This window comes from Neodothiora populina (assembly GCF_041146345.1).
Source record: "Neodothiora populina strain CPC 39397 chromosome Unknown canker_contig_13, whole genome shotgun sequence".
NCBI lineage: Eukaryota > Fungi > Ascomycota > Dothideomycetes > Dothideales > Dothioraceae > Neodothiora > Neodothiora populina.
Window position 1 is genome coordinate 111,270 of NW_027191402.1, and position 17,774 is coordinate 129,043.

A 17,774-nucleotide genomic window follows, 5' to 3' on the forward strand; every position below is an offset into this window, starting at 1 on the left:
CAGCTGCACTGCACAATCACTTTATTGCAGCACAACGTAAGGTGCCCAACCTACAAGTATAGTGAGTTCTGATAGTGGATCATCCTCCAATGAATATGGATATAACGATGAAGATGTGCTGTAAGTCTTCCGCATTGGCAGAAAGAGCCACGTGCGGGCGAGATGCAGATGCTTGGCATTGGCTATACGGAGACAGTAAAAGAGGACAAACAGAACAAACAGAACAAACAGGACAAACATGCGGGCGTGTGATTGTCTGGAATTATGGAATCATGACTGTTTCGCATTATTCCTTCCTTTTTCCCCCACCACTACCCCAATTGCCTGCAACTGCAGTGTTTCATTGTAACACAGCAGCAGCCAGACACTATGGCAGACTCGGCAAAACCCACCATCCACATCGACGAGGAGGTCGGCCAGGACTCTGCCTCTGCCACTGGCTCCGAGCAAGCTCCCTACAAGTCAGTGCAGTACGCCTACCTTCAACACGCCGGTTCCGCCCAGTATCTGGTGCGCAAGAAAGAGGAGGGAGACGAGGCGGCCGAGTGGAAGCCCGCAGCAAAGGCCGCGCTGAAGAAAGCCGTCAACTACGCCGACGCACAGAAGAAAAAGGCTGCCAAGGAGCAAGAGCTGGCCGTTCGCCAGAGGAAGGAGGACGACGAGAGACAGAAGGTGCTGGACGAGGCCAAGAAGATTGCCATCACCGAGGACAAGTCGCTGCCCACTCCCACAAAGATCAAGCTCGACCAGATCGACCCTGCCGTCGTGAAGCTGCGCAAGGCGGGCGAGACGGACGCAGAGAAGGGAACCAGAGTGCGTGTCTTTGGCCGCGTGCACCGGTTCCGCAACCAGAAGGGCGTCGTCTTCGTCACTCTGCGCGATGGCTACGGCTTCATGCAGTGCATCCTGACCGGCGACCTGGCCAAGACGTACGACACGCTGACTCTGACGCGCGAGACGAGCATGGAGATTGTCGGTGAGATGCGCGAGGTCCCCGAAGGCGCTCATGCCCCTGACAACCGCGAGTTGCACGCCGACTACTTCAGAGTTCTGCCTCACGGAAAGGCGCCCGGTGGTGAGGACGCCATCACCAACATGGTCCAGGCCAAGGCCGATCCCCAGACTCTGCTCGATCGCCGCCATCTGACTCTGCGTGGTGAGACGGCCTCGGCGGTCATGTTCGTGCGTGACGCCGTCGAGTTTGCCTTTCACCAGGTCTACAAGGAGGTTCGCTGCCGCAAGGTGTCTCCTCCTGCTCTCGTGCAGACCCAGGTCGAGGGCGGTGCTACTCTCTTCAAGTTCGACTACTACGGCGAGCCTGCCTTCCTGACTCAGTCGTCTCAACTCTACCTCGAGACCTGTCTGCCCTCGATGGGCGACGTCTACTGTATCGAAAAGTCCTTCCGCGCGGAGAAGTCGCTGACCCGCCGTCACTTGTCCGAGTACACGCACGTCGAAGCCGAGCTGGACTTTATCACTTTCGACGACCTGCTCGTGCACCTCGAGGAGGTCATGTGCCGCGTGCTCGAACTCACAATGGCCGACCCCAAGATCGCCGCGCTGATCAAGGAGATGAACCCGGACTTCCAGATTCCCCAGCGACCCTTCATGCGCATCAAGTACAGCGAGGCCATCGACTGGCTGATCGAGCACGAGATCCCCAACGAAGACGGCCACCCGCACACGTTCGGCGACGACATCGCCGAGGCGGCCGAGCGGCGCATGACGGACATGATCAACAGACCTATTTTCCTGACCCACTTCCCCGTCGAGATCAAGGCCTTCTACATGCAAAAGGACCCCGAAGACAAGCGCGTCACCGAGTCGGTCGATTGTCTGATGCCCGGCGTCGGAGAGATTGTCGGAGGCAGCATGAGGATGTTCGACTACGAGGAGCTGATGGCCGCCTACGAGCGCGAGGGCATCGACCCCAAGCCTTATTACTGGTACATTGACCAGAGAAAGTAAGCCCTCTTTTTCCCTTTCTCCATTTCTTTCTCCAAAAAGCAGCAACTGACAGCAAAATAGATACGGCTCCTCCCCCCACGGCGGCTACGGTCTGGGTCTCGAGCGTTTCCTCGCCTGGCTGTGCAAGCAACACACGGTGAGAGACTGCTGTCTCTACCCGCGTTACATGGGCCGCTGCACCCCTTAGTTTTTTTTTTTGGTCTTTTCTTTCTTCTTCTTGTCTTTTTCCACTCTTGTCACAGCAGATTTCCTCGCACTCGACAGAAAAATGGTCTCGTTAGTGCGTGAGCTAAGGTAGATTCGTGTTTTTCGTACGCCAGGCTACATAGACAGACAGACAGACTTTGACCTCGAAAGCCATTTCCGCAGGACAGCACAACAACCACCCCAAAGTCCTTCAAGAGAATCATGCACCGTATTTGCCTTTCGTAGCACTCGACGACATACACAGGACGCTTGTTCGGCTCTGGCGTGCCTCGTCTTGTCATGGCTATCTTAGGAAATGACAGACTCGAAACATAACAAAAGGACAGGGAATAGAGCACATTGGCGATTGAATATGTTCGACTCGGGAGAGGAAAAGTCGACTTGAACTAGACTCGAAACGTCTCCATTTGTCTCGAGAATCAACTACGCTTCCGTACGTTGAACAAGAGCCTCTGTGACCTTTGATGCTATTGCTTTATTTCCTTCTTCACAATCATCCTCTTTCCTCTCTTTCTTCTCTCGCTCTCACGACACACGCCACACACACTCAGACATAATATACAAATGTTGCTTCCTCATCGTCTACCAAATCACTTCAGTAGTGGAGCACCCGCTAGAAAAGTAAAACACTCTAATAGTGGATAGCCTTGCCGGAGGTGGCCATGGCAGCCTCCTTGAACGCCTCGGCGAGCGTGGGGTGAGCGTGCGACGTCCTGGCGACATCCTCGGTGGAGGCACCGTACTCGAGCGCCAACACGCCCTCGGCGATCATCTCACCGGCGTTGGCACCGATGATGTGAATACCCAGAATGCGATCCGTCTCCTCGTCGGCGAGGAACTTGACCATACCGTCGGAGTCGAGGTTGGTCTTGGCGCGCGAGTTGGCGCTGAAGGGGAAGCTGCCGACCTTGTACTTGATGCCGGCCTCCTTGAGCTCGGCCTCGTTCTGGCCGACCCAGGCGACCTCGGGGTGGGTGTACATGACCGAGGGGATGGCGCCGTAGTTGACGTGACCGTAGCCCTTGGTCAGGTACTCGATGACAGCGACGGCCTCCTCCTCGGCCTTGTGGGCGAGCATGGGTCCGAAAGTGCAGTCTCCGATGACGCGGATGTGGGGGATCTTGGTGCGGTACTCCTGGTCGATGATGAGGCGGCCGCGGTTGTCAGTCTCGAGACCGATGTTCTCAAGACCGAGTCCGGCAGTGTAGGGGCGACGACCGATGGCGACGAGAACAACATCGGCGTCAAGCTGGAAGATGGATTAGCGACAATAGCGATAAAACAGACCAAAGACAAAAAGCGTACGACTTCCTCCTTGCCACCCTTGGCAGCCTCGACGTTGATCTTGACGACATCGCCGCTGTCATCTCCGGCGGTGACCTTGGTGTTGAGCTTGAACTTCATGCCCTGCTTGCTGAGCAGCTTCTGGGTCTGCTTGGAGATCTCGGCATCCATACCGGGACCACCGATCTGACCGAGGAACTCGACAACAGTGACCTCGGAGCCGAGTCTCGACCAGACGGAAGCCATCTCGAGACCGATGATGCCACCGCCGATGACGACCATCTTCTTGGGCACCTCCTGGAGGGCAATGGCACCGGTGGAGGTGATGACCTTCTTCTCGTCAATGGTCAGACCGGGAAAGGGAGTGGCCTCGGAACCGGTGGCGATGAGGATGTTCTTTCCGCGGACGGAGGTCTCGCCGCCGTCGATGAGGTTGACCTTGACAGTGTGCTCGTCGGCAAAGGCACCGGTGCCCTTGATGTACTCAACGTTGTTCTTCTTGAAGAGGAACTCGATACCCTTGGTGAGGCCGGAGACGGACGTCTCCTTGGCCTTCATCATCTGGGCGAGGTTGAGCTTGACATCGCCGACTTCGATACCGCGGTTCTTGGTGTCGTGCAGGATGGAGTGGTACATATGTGAGTTGTTGAGGAGCGACTTTGAGGGGATGCATCCGACGTTCAAGCAGGTTCCTCCGAGGGAGCCGCGCTTCTCGATGCAGGTGACCTGAGGTTTTGTATGAATATGGGTTTGTGTGTATTAGAAGAAAAGGTGTGCGCACCTTGAGGCCTTCCTGACCGGCCTTGATGGCGGCAACGTATCCGGCAACGCCACCACCGACAATGACAAGGTCCTTTTCCTCTGCGGCAAAACAGTCAGCTTTCTTTTCTTGTGTTTCTTTTCCGGCGGCGGCAAGAAACATACCGGTCTCGGTGGCATAACCACGTTTTGATTGTAATCTGTCAATGAGATAAAATGTGGAGGGAGAGGCGCGGAAGGTGTTGTTGGCCTGGTTGGCAGGGCGGAGGAGAGGGCGCGATGCCGCGCGCAACACCGAGTGCTTGAACATGACTGGCGAGAGATGGACAGATGAAGAGATCAAAAAGGGTTGAGAGAAGGAGAAGGATTGCCGAAGCAAAAGCGTAGAGCTTGATGGGGGGTGAGGGGGGATGGAAAGGGAAAAAGGCGGGTATAGAGATGATTTAGGAAGAAACAGAGACCAAGAGATGGAGTTAAAGTGTAACTAAGAGACGCAGAGAGAGACCTGAGGTAGAATACAAAGTATCTGCACTAATCTGTGCACAAAATCAAGAAGCGTCAGAGCAAAGCTACGTTAACTACCTTACCGTGATTCAGCTGCATCATTACTGGCTGGCTGCTTCAGCTTCTGCTTGTGCTTCTGCTTCAGCTTCTGCTTGTACTTCTGCTTCAGCTTCAGCTTCTGCTTCTGCTTCTGCTTCTGCTTCACTCTCCTCGTCTCACTCTTGTCTCTCTCAAGCACTTCCCTCTGCCTTGACAGCTTCCTTGGCTTATCGGAACAAATGTCTTGGCGCGGAAAACGCAATGACGCCGGCAGCGGGTCAAGGGTAAGCAGAACCTCGCTTCCATAGAGCTTCACGGAGCACAGCTCTGCTTCTGCGTCCCGGCATCTCTCGTTGATAATGCCGAGACCTCCGGCTCCTCCCACCTTAGCCACGGGGGTTCTCGTACCTTTCTCTGAACAACATTCATCTTGCTTCACATGCTGCAGTAGTGAATCACATGGCTCGAGCATGTGCTATACACAAGCACGTACAGGAGATATGCATGCAGCAACAAACAATCAATTGTCAATGAAATTCCCAAAAAAGGGTATCGACTCAAGGGCACCGTTTCGCCCTGCAACCCAAACACTACCCCCAAAACACCCGTTCGCTTCCGCCCAATATAGAGTAGAGCTTGACGACGACCTGGCTCAAGCCGCAGCTTGCACAATCTTATATCCCTCGTTGATGACCTTGGCAATCTCCTCGTCTCTGTGCTGTAACAGTCCTAGAGCATATGCGACATCGTTCCACTGTCTCTCAGATCCCACTCTCGCTAATCTTGCAGCGAGTTTCGAGGCTAGCTGTTTGGCGTGCTTGTCCTGGTAACGAAGGTCAGTTTCGACTCAAATAGTTCATCGTCGTCATGAAACATACCTTCTCGATGAAACCTGCCAGGAACTTGATGATTCTCTTGAACTGGTCCTCCTCCAGATCCTCGTTCGTCGACAGCAAGCTGAACATGTCGACGAAGTGGTTGTAGATTGCATTGTCCTTGGTGGCCAACTCCCCAAAAAACATCCTGCTGAGCTCGCGCACCTTCTCGTCCTCGTCCTCCACACACTTGGCCATCTCGCCGAGCTGGCCCTTGACCTTGACTTGACCTGCCAGAATCAAAAAGGTCAATGTCATCAGACAAGTGCGCTTGACAGACAGTGACGGGTCCGAAAGCCTGCGATACAGATAGTCTGTGTTCTCGTCGATGAGATGATTGAAGCAGACGGCCATGTCTCCCAGTGCAACGACCAGGTTGCTACGCGTCGTGGCGTCTGGGCTTCTCTCCATAATCGTAATCAAGAGACCAAGGTTTTGCTCGCAGTACTCGGAGCTGACACACATCAACTTTGCCAGACACAGAGCTGCTTGTGCTTGGAGCTCCTTGCTGGGATATGATGTGTTGTTCATGCAAATCTCCCTGACTAGAGGACCGAAATTCGACAGAAGTGCCTGGTTTCCATAAAGTAGTTCTCGTTCACGCACGTGGGTAATCGCTTCCGTGAAGTCGTCCTCGGTGGTGCCGGTGATGAGATCGAGCTCATCTTGTTCTTCTTCTTTGACGTCCTTGCTCTTGCCCTTTGCACTCTTCTTCTGTGGTGACGGCCGGGGTGTCGTCTTCTCATTCGCCGCCTTCCGTCGCTTGAAGTCTTGCTCACACAATTCGAGATGCACAATCTGTTTGATGGCGACGTGGCCTACTGTGAACAACAACTGCGATAACACGAGCCCGGAGTCTTCTGTGCTTTCCTTGTCTGCTTCCGAGGGCACGGGCTTCGCCTCTTCCTCGTCATCCATACCACTCATCTCGATATCCCCGTCGCCGTCATCGTGAATCTGCGTTGCGGGTTCCTGTTGGGCTGCTTGTGCGGCGAAGACCTTCTTGGTCTTGTAGCGTAGGATCTCCGAGCAGAGTACGTCAGGGTGCTTGGAGAGAGCGTAGATAGCGCCAATGACCTGCTCAACGAGGCCGTACCACTCCTTGCTCGATGACTTGACATCTGCCATGGCGGCGAGCTTCTGTAGCACTGCATGATCGTTGGGCAGTCTCGTTGATTTCGGCACCGCTGCAACACCCTTGGTCGGCTTCTGGGCGTTCATCCTCATCAGTGCAATGCAGGTGTATCTTGCAAGTCCGAGATCCCTGCGGCCGTATGCACCAAGACCGATGTGCAGACAGACCTCCATCTCCTTGACGATAATCTCTGGGTCGGCCAGAGCAAGCATACCAAGCACGATGATTGCACCACGACGCTGGTTCTTGGAGATTTCCTTGCGCTGCACCCCGTACACTTGCCAGAGTTTCTGGATGACGAGCTCATTCACGAATCGCATTTGCATCATGGTGCTCAGAAGCTGCTCCAAGCTGGTGAGTTCCGCGGATGTGGCTCCGAACGTCAGACTGATCATGTTGCGAGCGACGTAGTTAGCAGCGTCGTTGGCCGAGAAGCCGTCCGGTGCGTCGAAGAAAAGGCCCTTGTAGCACTCGATCAAGTGCGTCTGGACACCTTTGCCTTCGTCACTGTATCCTTTGGTCCAGATCAGACGAAGCATTCGACGGATACCCAAACGGGCGGTTTCGATACGGTAAGCGTCTGCAATGACAAAAAAGTCCATGGCTTCGATGACCTCTGACTTGTTCTTGGAGCCGAGAAGTTGGATTGACAGTGGCGATGCCTCGTGCAAGACTTCGATGAAGCGGAGAGCCTCTATGTAGTAGCGACGGGTGAGCGTCAGCTTGTTGATCATCTCTGTGGTGGCCGCCTCCTGCTGTGCTTTTTCGATAGCAGCTTGACGCTGTTCGTCGGACAGAGGTGCCTTTTCCTCCTGTGGTGACGCCTGTGTGGCATCGTCGAGCAGATCTTCGTCAACTGTCGGCTCCTGTTCACCAAGGCCTGCGCCCTCTGGTGGCTTGAGAGCGTTCAACTCGGCATCACAAGCTTCGAGTCTAGCGTTCCATTCCGAGAAGGCCAGTTGGCCGCCGTGGAGCACTGCGAAAGGATGAGTGGAGATAAGCTTTGCGAGAAGTTTTATGGCGTTTCGTCGCACGTTGCTGCTCTTGTCCTCGAGGCTTCTGGCTGCCAGCTGTGCGGCGATCTGGCGGCGTTTGGGGTATTTTGCCTCGAGGTCACACAGCTTCACATATACTTGAATGGTCCTGCATCTGCAGTACGGGTTGACATCGAGGAAGCGTTCTTCGAGGACATCAAAGAAGGCGTTCATCTGGCCTTTGTGGGTTTCGCTCCTCTCCTCCCCCTCCTGTTTGCTCAACATGGCAATCAAGTTGCCGCAGACCTCGATGATGGAGCAGCGCAGGGTGTAGGATTCGCTGTCCAGAAGTTTGGCAAGCAACATGACCTGTTTGATGACTTGTCGCGGCGCCAGCTCCGATAGCTTAGTGATGAAGGTGGAGACGGACTTGGGTCCCTTCAGATCATTACTGTTGAATTCTTTGTTGCTCAGCTCACGGAGGACCTCTTCGGCCAGTTGTGGATAGTCGTATTGTTCAGACAAGATGTTCAGAAATTCAGCCATTGGTTCAGAAAGATGTTCGAAGTAGGAGAGGCTCTGGACAATGGATGTCTGGGCGCCGTATGCATGACCGTGATGCTTGACAGCGATACATAGAACTCTGAACGAGTGCATGCGCAAAGCAGTGTTCTTGACTCGGGCTTCGTCTTCTAGCAGCAGATACACCGGGCGAGTGAAAAGAGCAACAAAAGTGTCGCGCTCTGCGGTGGTGACGAAAATCTTGGCCAACTTCAGTTTCATGACCTTGGCCATGATGTCGAGCGCAGTCTGGAGTTGGGGAGTAGGATCCCACGCGGCATCTTTTGACGATGAGCTTTTGCTCTTGCTTGATTTGCCTTTGGCCTTGGAGGCGGGAGCTGTAGACTTCTCGCTCGAGGCCCGCGCTTCCGTGCTGGAAAAGGCCCATTGCAGCAAAAAGGCAAATATCTCCAACAACTTCTTATGATGCTGGATGGACTCCTCCTCTGCCTCGAGGTCATTGTGGATAGTGTCCGCTTCTGCCGAAAGACCGGAAACGACGAGATCCAGGACCTTGGTTAGTGCAGCGGGTGGAACGACGCTGGATTGCTTCAGCAAGAACTGGAGAGAGTCGAGGTGGGCGGCGCGAGCGATACTCTCGGGGCACTCGGTGACGGCATCGATGATTGGATTGAGTACATTGTTGATGAGTGAGTTGGTGAGCGACTCGGGGTCGTGTTCGCAGTCGACCAGAGCGGAGTGGGCCTCGGGGGTGTAGATGGCGAATGGGTCATTCTGGTATGCCTTGAGGACGTCGTTGATGTCGAAATCAACAGGCGCCTCCATGGTTTTTTGTTAGATGGCGCAGAAGCGCAATTCGTGAAGGGATTGCCTCTCGGTTGGTTGTTGGTTGCGATGACGAAAGAGAGGGAGGTGCTGTTGTTGTTGTTGTTGTTGTTGTTGTTGTTGTTGTTGACTGATTTGGTGTGGATTATTGTCGCTCTTTCTTTGTGTTTCGCGGGATTGAATCGTCCATGTTTAGATACTTCTACTTTCGGTCAAGCGTGCCTCGGTCGCGCCTCCCCGGTCAGCGATCGCGTCGAGGGGCAGAAAGCAACAACATGTGCTGTTATGATGTATTTATGATTTGATTAAAAATACATTTCTGGGGAAATTCATTATACTAATTGTAATGCTAATGACTTGATGTGACCCCCTGGCACCGGAACTTGTGAAAGCCAGAAGAACAGACGCAGGAGAAGAAGCAGTGAAAAGAAAAATCATGGCGTCTACAGCTGAGGACATCTACAACAAGTTGGCTGGAATCAAGACTACTTCCAAGGTTGTCAGAGAGCCGCATGCTGTCCCCGTAGCCATACCGTTTGACCCTGTCGAATACGATGGTCGAAGTGAGGATGAGACGACCGAAGCCATAGACGAGAGCCGTGGACCTCTGGAAGAAAGCGGAGCCACTCACGATGACAGCAGTGAGGAAGAAGAGGTCGAGGACTCTGTCGCAGAGGACATGTTGAAATTCGAAATGTCTTTCAAGAACATAACACAGCGATATCGCCTGATCAATCGAATTGGCGAGGGTACGAGCGAGCCGTTGTATCTCTTAGCTGCAATCAATACTGACTGGCAAAACAAATAGGAACTTTTTCGACAGTATACAAAGCAGAGGACCTCCTCTATGACCGCTATGACAACGATTGGAACCTGGATGAGAAGGACGGCTCCTGGTTCTCTCCACCGGGCAAGCACAACAGTCATCGTTCGAAAGGACGGTTTGTTGCCATCAAGAAAATCTACGTCACCTCATCGCCAATGCGTATCTTCAATGAACTCGAGCTGTTACATGACCTCCGTGGCTCCCCAAATGTATGTCCATTGATCACCGCATTTCGTCACCAAGATCAAGTCATTGCCGTCCTCCCATACTTTCAACATCGAGACTTTAGGGATTACTTTCGAGAAATGACAGTGACTGAGATGCGACCGTACTTCCATTCACTCATGACGGCAGTTGCCGCAGTCCATCAACACAACATTATTCACAGAGACATCAAACCTACAAATTTCTTGTATTCACCGACCACACAGCGAGGAGTGCTAGTCGATTTTGGTCTAGCAGAGAGGGAAGGGACGGATTGGCACGCCTGCAATTGCTCATACACACCCGAGGAACGCAGTCATCGTGTTCGACATTCGGTCTACAACTCCGTACGTCTCCAATACCGAGAGAACGGACAATCCCTCCCAGCACCGACATATCCAAAAGACGACACGCGACACTCACGACGAGCCAACCGCGCCGGCACAAGAGGATTCCGTGCGCCAGAAGTCCTGCTCAAATGCACTGCCCAGACATGTGTCATCGACATCTGGTCATGCGGAATCATTCTGCTGACCCTCCTGAGTCGAAGATTTCCCTTTTTCCACTCCGCAGACGACATCGACGCCTTCATCGAGCTGTGCACCATCTTCGGCAAACGCCGCATGAATGAAGTCGCCCTGCTGCATGGCCAAGTGCTTCAGACGAACATACCGACCATTGGCGAGGGCGGACACAGCTGGGAGAAGATTCTGCTGTGGTGCACAAACAGGAGCAAAAAGGAAGGACAAGGACTCGACGAGGAAGAGTTGTTGGCAGTCGAGTTCATGGGGCTTTGTCTCGAATTGGATCCGATCAAGAGAATCACGGCTGAGGAAGCGCTCGCACATCCCTTTTTGACCGGCGGACGAGGAGGAGTTCGACGGCAGACTGCTCCTGCAGGTGATGGTGGCGGCCATGACCATGACGACCGAAGTACCGGAAGAGAAGGAGAAGGGGGCCACGCAAGTCATGACGCAACGGGCAGAGACAGACGAGGAGAAGGAGACATGTACGAATGAAATGAACACGATCACAACAACATCAACATCAACATCAACAACCACAAGACAAGCTTAGACCCTTCTTTCTCCATCTTCTCCTTCTTCTTCTTCTTCTTTTTTCCCCCTTATGCTATTGTAACGGTATTAGTTCTTTCATCTTTCCTATTCCATCGAAAGATTTATTCATATATACATTCTATTGGAAAACAAAACACGACGACACCAACCGAAGGAATGATGGATCATTAGAGGCGCACGGGACTCAGGGACAAGGGACATCATGGCCCTCAACACGACACGACACGACAGCGACAGAACATGCAGGCCAGGGCGCAGACTGGAGCGATATAGCATAGCATAGCACGCCTCAGGTTCCTCTCATTGAGACGTATGTTATACTGTACTGTAGTATTGGTATCGACATTGGCGTTGGCAATTGCGGGTTGCATTATGCATGGAGCAATTGCATAGTGTATACAGTGTATCGTAGCATATAGCTGTTACCTTCATCACCATCACCATCGCCGTTGCCACTGCTATTACTGTTGTCATCGCCGTGGTCACCATAACCATCACTGTCGATTTCTCCTCATCGTCATCAAGCATGAACCACGAAGATGAAGCACGAAAATGGAAGATCGAAAAAGTAATGAAGTGGTTCCTTTTTTCGGCTGTCGGGTTTACATAATATTTTATATAAGAAGGTAATGGTCAGACGCTCTCTCTCTCTCTCTCTCTTCGTCTCTCACTTCGTCACTCTACTCTCTGCTACTGCTGCTGCTGCTCTAAACCACCTTCTTTCTTCAACTCTCAAACAACAAAGGTATCTCAATTCTTCGGATCAATTTTTTTCATCCCCCCTCTTTTTTCCCCAAAGAAAAAGAAAAGGAAAAAAAAGGCGAGAAAAGACGTCTCTTAGAGTCCGAGTTTCTCCGCCGTCGCCATCAGACTGCCGATAAAAGTGACAATCAGTCTGCTCCTGACCTGGCAGATATCCTCGGGCACCAGCCAGATGGTGGCGCCCATCTTTCTCGCAATGGAAATGGCCAGCTTGGCGTTGGCATAAGGCTCGCCGATGAGGTCATAGTCAACGTAGCTGGACTTCATGCCGTTCAGCACATCCAGCAAGAAGACGCCGTTGCCCAGAGACGAGTCCTTGAAGCTGCGCACCGAGGAAGTGCGACCTCCCTTTTGGACCATCGAGTTGGCCCACGCGACCATGTCGTTGTCGGTGATTTCGCGCTTGCCCATCTTCTGCGCCAGATTGCCCAGGGTGTTGATGATGTCGCGGCGCATGAGTTGCCAGACCATACCTAGAGTCAAAGTACGTTGGCCGTCGGTGATGTCGGCGCCTTGAATACCGACCAGAGAGAAGCGGTTCTGTTTGCCTAGCTCGACGGCGTAGTTTGTGTTTTCGACCGCCTTGAAGCGCATGAGTTCTGCGCCAGAGGCGGGACGCTTGTTGATGTGTCGCATGTTGACAGATCCTGGGATGACCTTGTCGTAGGCTTGAAGAAGGATCGTGCCATCGCGGAGATCATCGAAGAAGGAAACAACGGTAGGTTGGACGTCCAGACTGTTGAGCCAGAGAGTGAAGACACGAGCCTCACGCTCACCCTCGGCGTCGAAGTCATCGATGTCGGCCTTCTCTTCCTCGGTGATGGGGTCGAGTCCCGGGTGAGTGTTGAACAAGTTGGCGACGAAAGCAAGGTTCAGCTTGGGGTTTCCGGCGACGAGCGAAGTGGGAGTGAGGAACTTGCGGCAGTCGAGCTTGTCGGCGTTGGTGAGGACCTGCTCTGCGCGCTGGAGGAGGTCGTGGGTCTGCAGAGGGGCGCGAGAGCAGATGTCGGGCTTGAGCTGGTTCAGAAGAACAGTGTAGTTTTCGCCATCCTTGACGTCGCTCGAGAAGTTGCTGACACTGCATCGGGCAAACGAAGGTCAGCTTATAGCGCTTGAAAGGGAAAGAATGGAAAGAAAAGCAGTGAAACGCACGTTCTGTGCCACTTGGCATTCTTCAAGTGGTAGTTGAACCAGCGCAGCAAGATCTGCTCCGGGGGAAGACGAAGGAATTGCTCGAGCGTCTCATCTTCGTCGAGCAATCTGTACAGCTCGGGATGTAACTTGATGTCAATCTTGCCGAGCAGACCTCTTCGGATGACCTGCCAGATGAGACCCAAGATCAAGTGCTCCCTGCCCTCCATGATATCGCCACTGCCAATGTTCACGACAGAGCAGCCGATGCCCTTGGCGGACTCAATGACGATGTTGTTGTTCTCGGTTTTGTGGAAGTTGTTGAGCGTCTTGATCTTCTTGCCGGGCCTGTTCATGACACGCTCGTCAATGGTGTCCGGCACACTGTCGTTGATGAGCTTGGCGAGAACGAGACCGTCCTTGCACTCGTCGAACATCTCGAAGGTGTCAAGAGGGAAGGGGAGCTTGTGGCCAATGTCTGGGTCGCCGGCGAGGACACCATTGATGTGTCTTGTGAACTCGGTGCGCTCATCTTCGTTGATGGTGTGTTGAGAGCTGGAAGTGGCACCGCCGACGTGGATCTGACCACCGCCGTGGCTCGCTCTGGAAACGTGTTTGGCCCCACCAGCTCCGGTGGCCTGCTTAGGGATGGACGCCGTGGGTGCGGCCTGGGCGGCCTGAGAGCCTCCACGGACTTTGGCGATGAGCTGGTCGTTGTGTCAGCCACTATGTTTCCTTGGTTTGTTCTGCTCGTTATCCAGTTCGGAACATACATCAACATAATCGTCCAATTCCACGCGCCTGGAGCTGTCCAGCTCGACCTCCTTCAGCGCCGATCGCACGACATCATAAGGCTTTCCCTCGGATGACTGCGTGGCCTTGAGGACGGTCGCCTCATCTAGGTATCCACGGTCTTCCACATCCAACTTGCGAAAAGCGTCGGCCAGAGAGAAGATTTCGTTTTGCGCAAACTGCGGGTACTTTCTGTTTGTGGGTCAGTGATTCCATTCGCATTATCTACATGGATACAGTTGTCGGACGATGAATTTCACGAGATGCCCGACTTACTTTTGTAGCTTCAAGACATTCATGATGATGACTTTTGTATCGCCTTGTCAAGACGTGGGTGATGGTGTGTTGTGTATGAGGGAAGTATACGTGGGAGGAGGCAGGAGCAGATCAGTGAGATACAGCAAGTGCCCGAGCGAACAGGGCAGGAGCAGTCGTCTATCAACACGCGCGTGTTTCTTCCTGAAACCGTGGAAATCAAGATTTGGAGTAGATTGAGCAGTAGCGACAAGAATGCGAAAGATTTCGACTGTATATGATTGCCTGCTTGCTAGACAGTCAGGGATCCTGTCAACCTAAATGTAATGTTACCTGTTGCTGCCCTTTCCCTCATCTCACACTCTCTCGCCCGCGCCCGCAATCCGCAGCCCGCGCTGCCCCGAGCTTCCCATTCGCTCTGCTGTTGCGTCCCCTCACTCCCCTCCAAATGACGTTTTCTCGAGCGTGAACGCGACCTGATTGCTCTTGGCAAAACCGAAGGCCACCTGCTCCAGGTACTTTGCTGTCGCCTTTGTGCTCACTGAAGGTTAGGTACCTACATGTCGATTACTGAATTGCTGTGCAATCATGCTGGTTTTCTATCCTGTGGCTCCAATTCCGGCAGAACACAACAAGGTACCAGAACCTTATGGTTCCTGCGCCTCATTCTCACTCGTCATCTCTTTCTTTCACTTTCCCTCGCCTCACGCCTCTGCCTTGCCGAGTCCGCTCGCCTCCGGATCTACTGGTACTGTTCGACTTTCGTGACATGTATAACGTGCCTATCTGCCATTGTTTTCTGACGGAACATGCGTACTGCATTGGTATTATCAGTGATGCCTGATTATTGTCTCTTATGTGCTGTCTGCTTTGTTCCACCCGTATAAGGTAGGCTGGCCTGACCTCAGAAAGAAAGTCGGAGCCTTGAAAGCTTACGTCGGCTTCTTGTTTACGCGTACCACTCTTCAGGCAGCGTCTTTTTAGCTTTCTTGATCATATAGTAGGAGGGGAATTAACGGGGTTTTGTGTGCGAGTATTGTCATCGAGAATATCTACTCGATGACAGGATATAAATTCCCATGTAGCTGAAAATAACAAGTCTTGTTGCGATCTTGCCGTGTCAAATCTATAGTGCGCGAAAGCGAAGAACGCAGAGCCTCGATGAGGAGCAAAAGAACAAGAGAATCTAGATGAGAAGGTAAAAACTCGTCAAAACACTCGGTCCCACAAACAGCCCGATCCAGAATATCACGTTGCCCAGCAAGTCTCTGCCCTTGAGCAGCTTCGTCCTGCTGAGACTCACGAGCGGCATCTGGAGCAGCTGCATCGTGAAGAGATAGCCCCTTACTTTGTGGAACATGCATGCCATCAGCAGCTCGTGCACAAGAGCGGACAGCAGGAAAGTGACAAATGTCGCCGACGACTTGGACAGGTGGAAAGTCGAGATGGAAGAGTGGTAGACGTGGCGCAGGAGGAAGTTATGCACCGGACGGTTCCAGTCGCGTGCATATTGGTCCCACGATGTGCTGTTCCACCAGTCACCGTAGAAACCCCGGTCGGCAAAGCGTGTGAGTTCGGCGAGTACGTTCAGGACGCATTCCTGTCGCTCAGAGTCAGCATTTCTTTTCGATTGCATCGTTCCTGGTCACTTACCCAGATGAGATACCACGTCAACAGTTGCTCCAGCAACAGTGGAAACGTGAGGTCGCTGATGGTCCACGGCATCTGTTCCCATCGCTCTTGCAGCGACACACCTGCCTCCTTCATGCGTACCGTCTCTGCGACTGGAGGGTAAATGTACGCCTGCGAGATGACCTGCATGACACCGAGCACGCCGAATGTGGCGACCGTCTTCTCTGCAACATAGGCCCATTTGATCTTGTCCTGTCGGGGGTACTCTAGTTCGTACACCAGAGTCGGCAGGCAAATGTAATCAGCCAAATTGCCCCACCTCAGATTGTTGGGGTAACTGTTCTCTTTGGACGCAGCCTTGCCTTGTAGCTCCTTGTCAAGCCCTTCGATCTCATCTAGGATGATGCGCTCAAATGCCTGCATCTGGTCGTGATCCAGAGGGGTTCCGGACTCCATGGCCGACGAGATGCTTGCAACATCAGAGACCTCGTTGCCGAGGTTGGTTGAAGTTCGCGGTCCCATCGACGGTCTGTGGCCTTTCATCCCGATGCCACCTGGGAGATTGGGGAGGTCTAGAGCGGTGGAACGGGCGGACTGTGGCCTGAATGACTCTGGACTGTTGGGTGCGGTCTCCATGGTGCGCATGTCCCGAAGTTTGCTGAGCTTGCTCTTCAGCATGGTCTTTCTCTTGTAAACGCTGGAGAGGTAGCCATTGTAGAAGGCGAAGCTGTGCTGCTTCATAAGGAAGACCAGACAGTGAAGTACGATGAAGACGGTGTGCGTCCACGGCCATTCGCGATACATGGTCCAACTTATGGCGGCACCAAGATAAAAGGTCTGCCAGATGTTTTGTATGATCCACCCTGAGCGCGTCCAACTCAGGTATCCCTTGAGTACAGCTCGTTGCAGCAACAGACAGAAGGCGGTGCTCAGACACATTGCGCCATCGGTGAGTCCTAATACCATGACATCGTGGCTGAACATGAGCTTCATGATGGCTTGGTCGCCGAGCGGGTTGCCGTATTGCTTCCAGTTGTATGCCGAGACGCGGAGGAAGACCAGGACCATGGCCAACCAGAACAAGGTGAAGAAGCCATGAAAGGGAGATTCGGAGCTTAGAGGATTCTGTCGGTCAAAAGTGGTGAACTGTCGGGTGAAGACGTAATCTCTTATGGTCCTGCTTCGTTTCGACGGGTCCTGCGATGCCTCTTCTCTTTCAAGTCCCTTTCTCAGAATTTCTCGGAGGTCTGGGTCGTCTGCGGTGAGTATGTATCTGCCCTTCTTGCTCGTCTTTTCCAACTTGATCTGAATGCTCTTGCGTCTGCTGCCCGGTGAGAGGGGACGAGCTTGGGTTTCTGATTTGCGGCGGGCATGACCAGGGCCAGCCAAGAGGTCCGGGTGAGGGATATTGGCTTCGCTCTTGGACATGGATCTTGAATGTTCCAGTTCCCCACCGGTGCTGCCTTGGACGATGGTGTCTGGGTCTAGTTCGAGGTTGTCGTAGTCTTCGATGTCTTCCTCCGATATCAGGGCTGACTCCGAGGATGAGTTGGGGGAGGACGAGGAAGAAGCAGCGAAGACGGTGGTGGTTCCGACAGGAGCATGGTCGATGCGGGCATCGTCATCGTCATCGTCGCCTGGTCTGAGTGCTGCTGTTCCGTCACTCGACATGCTTCCGACTAATTCCCGGGCATCAAAGGTGTCATTCTGGGCCAAGGGAGGTCGATGAGGAGAGGAGGAGGCTTCCGTCATGTCAAGTCTGAGTCTGCACTCTGTGACTGCTTGGCGACGGATTGGTTCGCGGCCGCTTGTGCTGTACGAGGTGGAGAGTGCCCTGTGAGAGTGGAGAGCGGAGAGTGGGGAGCTGTGTTGTAGCTGTGACGTCTGCTGGTTTAGTTATAGATGATGAACTACCTAAGGTATATGGCTTGAGTCTGACTCAGTAATGCAACGGCGATGGATTGCTGTACGGAGGTAGTGTATAAACCCTGATACTCATAT

The 17,774-nt window shown here is 53.2% G+C and overlaps 6 protein-coding genes across 6 annotated transcripts; 2 read left to right on the forward strand and 4 right to left on the reverse strand.

The window, feature by feature from the left end:
* Positions 1-369: 369 nt before the first annotated feature.
* Positions 370-2,155, forward strand: AAFC00_001637 (uncharacterized protein; the record flags this gene model as incomplete). Its single annotated transcript, XM_069340846.1, has 2 exons — positions 370-1,964; positions 2,029-2,155. The coding sequence occupies 2 exons, from the start codon at positions 370-372 to the stop codon at positions 2,153-2,155; spliced, it is 1,722 nt and encodes a 573-aa protein (XP_069204364.1).
* A 651-nt stretch (positions 2,156-2,806) lies between these two features.
* AAFC00_001638 (uncharacterized protein) lies at positions 2,807-4,528 on the reverse strand (the record flags this gene model as incomplete). Its single annotated transcript, XM_069340847.1, has 4 exons — positions 2,807-3,424; positions 3,481-4,185; positions 4,241-4,320; positions 4,384-4,528. The coding sequence occupies 4 exons, from the start codon at positions 4,526-4,528 to the stop codon at positions 2,807-2,809; spliced, it is 1,548 nt and encodes a 515-aa protein (XP_069204365.1).
* An 885-nt stretch (positions 4,529-5,413) lies between these two features.
* Positions 5,414-9,092, reverse strand: AAFC00_001639 (uncharacterized protein; the record flags this gene model as incomplete). Its single annotated transcript, XM_069340848.1, has 2 exons — positions 5,414-5,584; positions 5,640-9,092. 2 exons carry the CDS (start codon positions 9,090-9,092, stop codon positions 5,414-5,416), a joined length of 3,624 nt encoding a protein of 1,207 aa, XP_069204366.1.
* A 436-nt stretch (positions 9,093-9,528) lies between these two features.
* AAFC00_001640 (uncharacterized protein) lies at positions 9,529-11,141 on the forward strand (the record flags this gene model as incomplete). The annotated part of the gene is made up of 2 exons (XM_069340849.1): positions 9,529-9,841; positions 9,901-11,141. The coding sequence occupies 2 exons, from the start codon at positions 9,529-9,531 to the stop codon at positions 11,139-11,141; spliced, it is 1,554 nt and encodes a 517-aa protein (XP_069204367.1).
* An 897-nt stretch (positions 11,142-12,038) lies between these two features.
* On the reverse strand, positions 12,039-14,185 carry AAFC00_001641 (uncharacterized protein; the record flags this gene model as incomplete). Its single annotated transcript, XM_069340850.1, has 4 exons — positions 12,039-13,041; positions 13,116-13,801; positions 13,868-14,078; positions 14,163-14,185. 4 exons carry the CDS (start codon positions 14,183-14,185, stop codon positions 12,039-12,041), a joined length of 1,923 nt encoding a protein of 640 aa, XP_069204368.1.
* A 1,142-nt stretch (positions 14,186-15,327) lies between these two features.
* AAFC00_001642 (uncharacterized protein) lies at positions 15,328-17,525 on the reverse strand (the record flags this gene model as incomplete). Its single annotated transcript, XM_069340851.1, has 2 exons — positions 15,328-15,741; positions 15,795-17,525. 2 exons carry the CDS (start codon positions 17,523-17,525, stop codon positions 15,328-15,330), a joined length of 2,145 nt encoding a protein of 714 aa, XP_069204369.1.
* Positions 17,526-17,774: the final 249 nt, after the last annotated feature.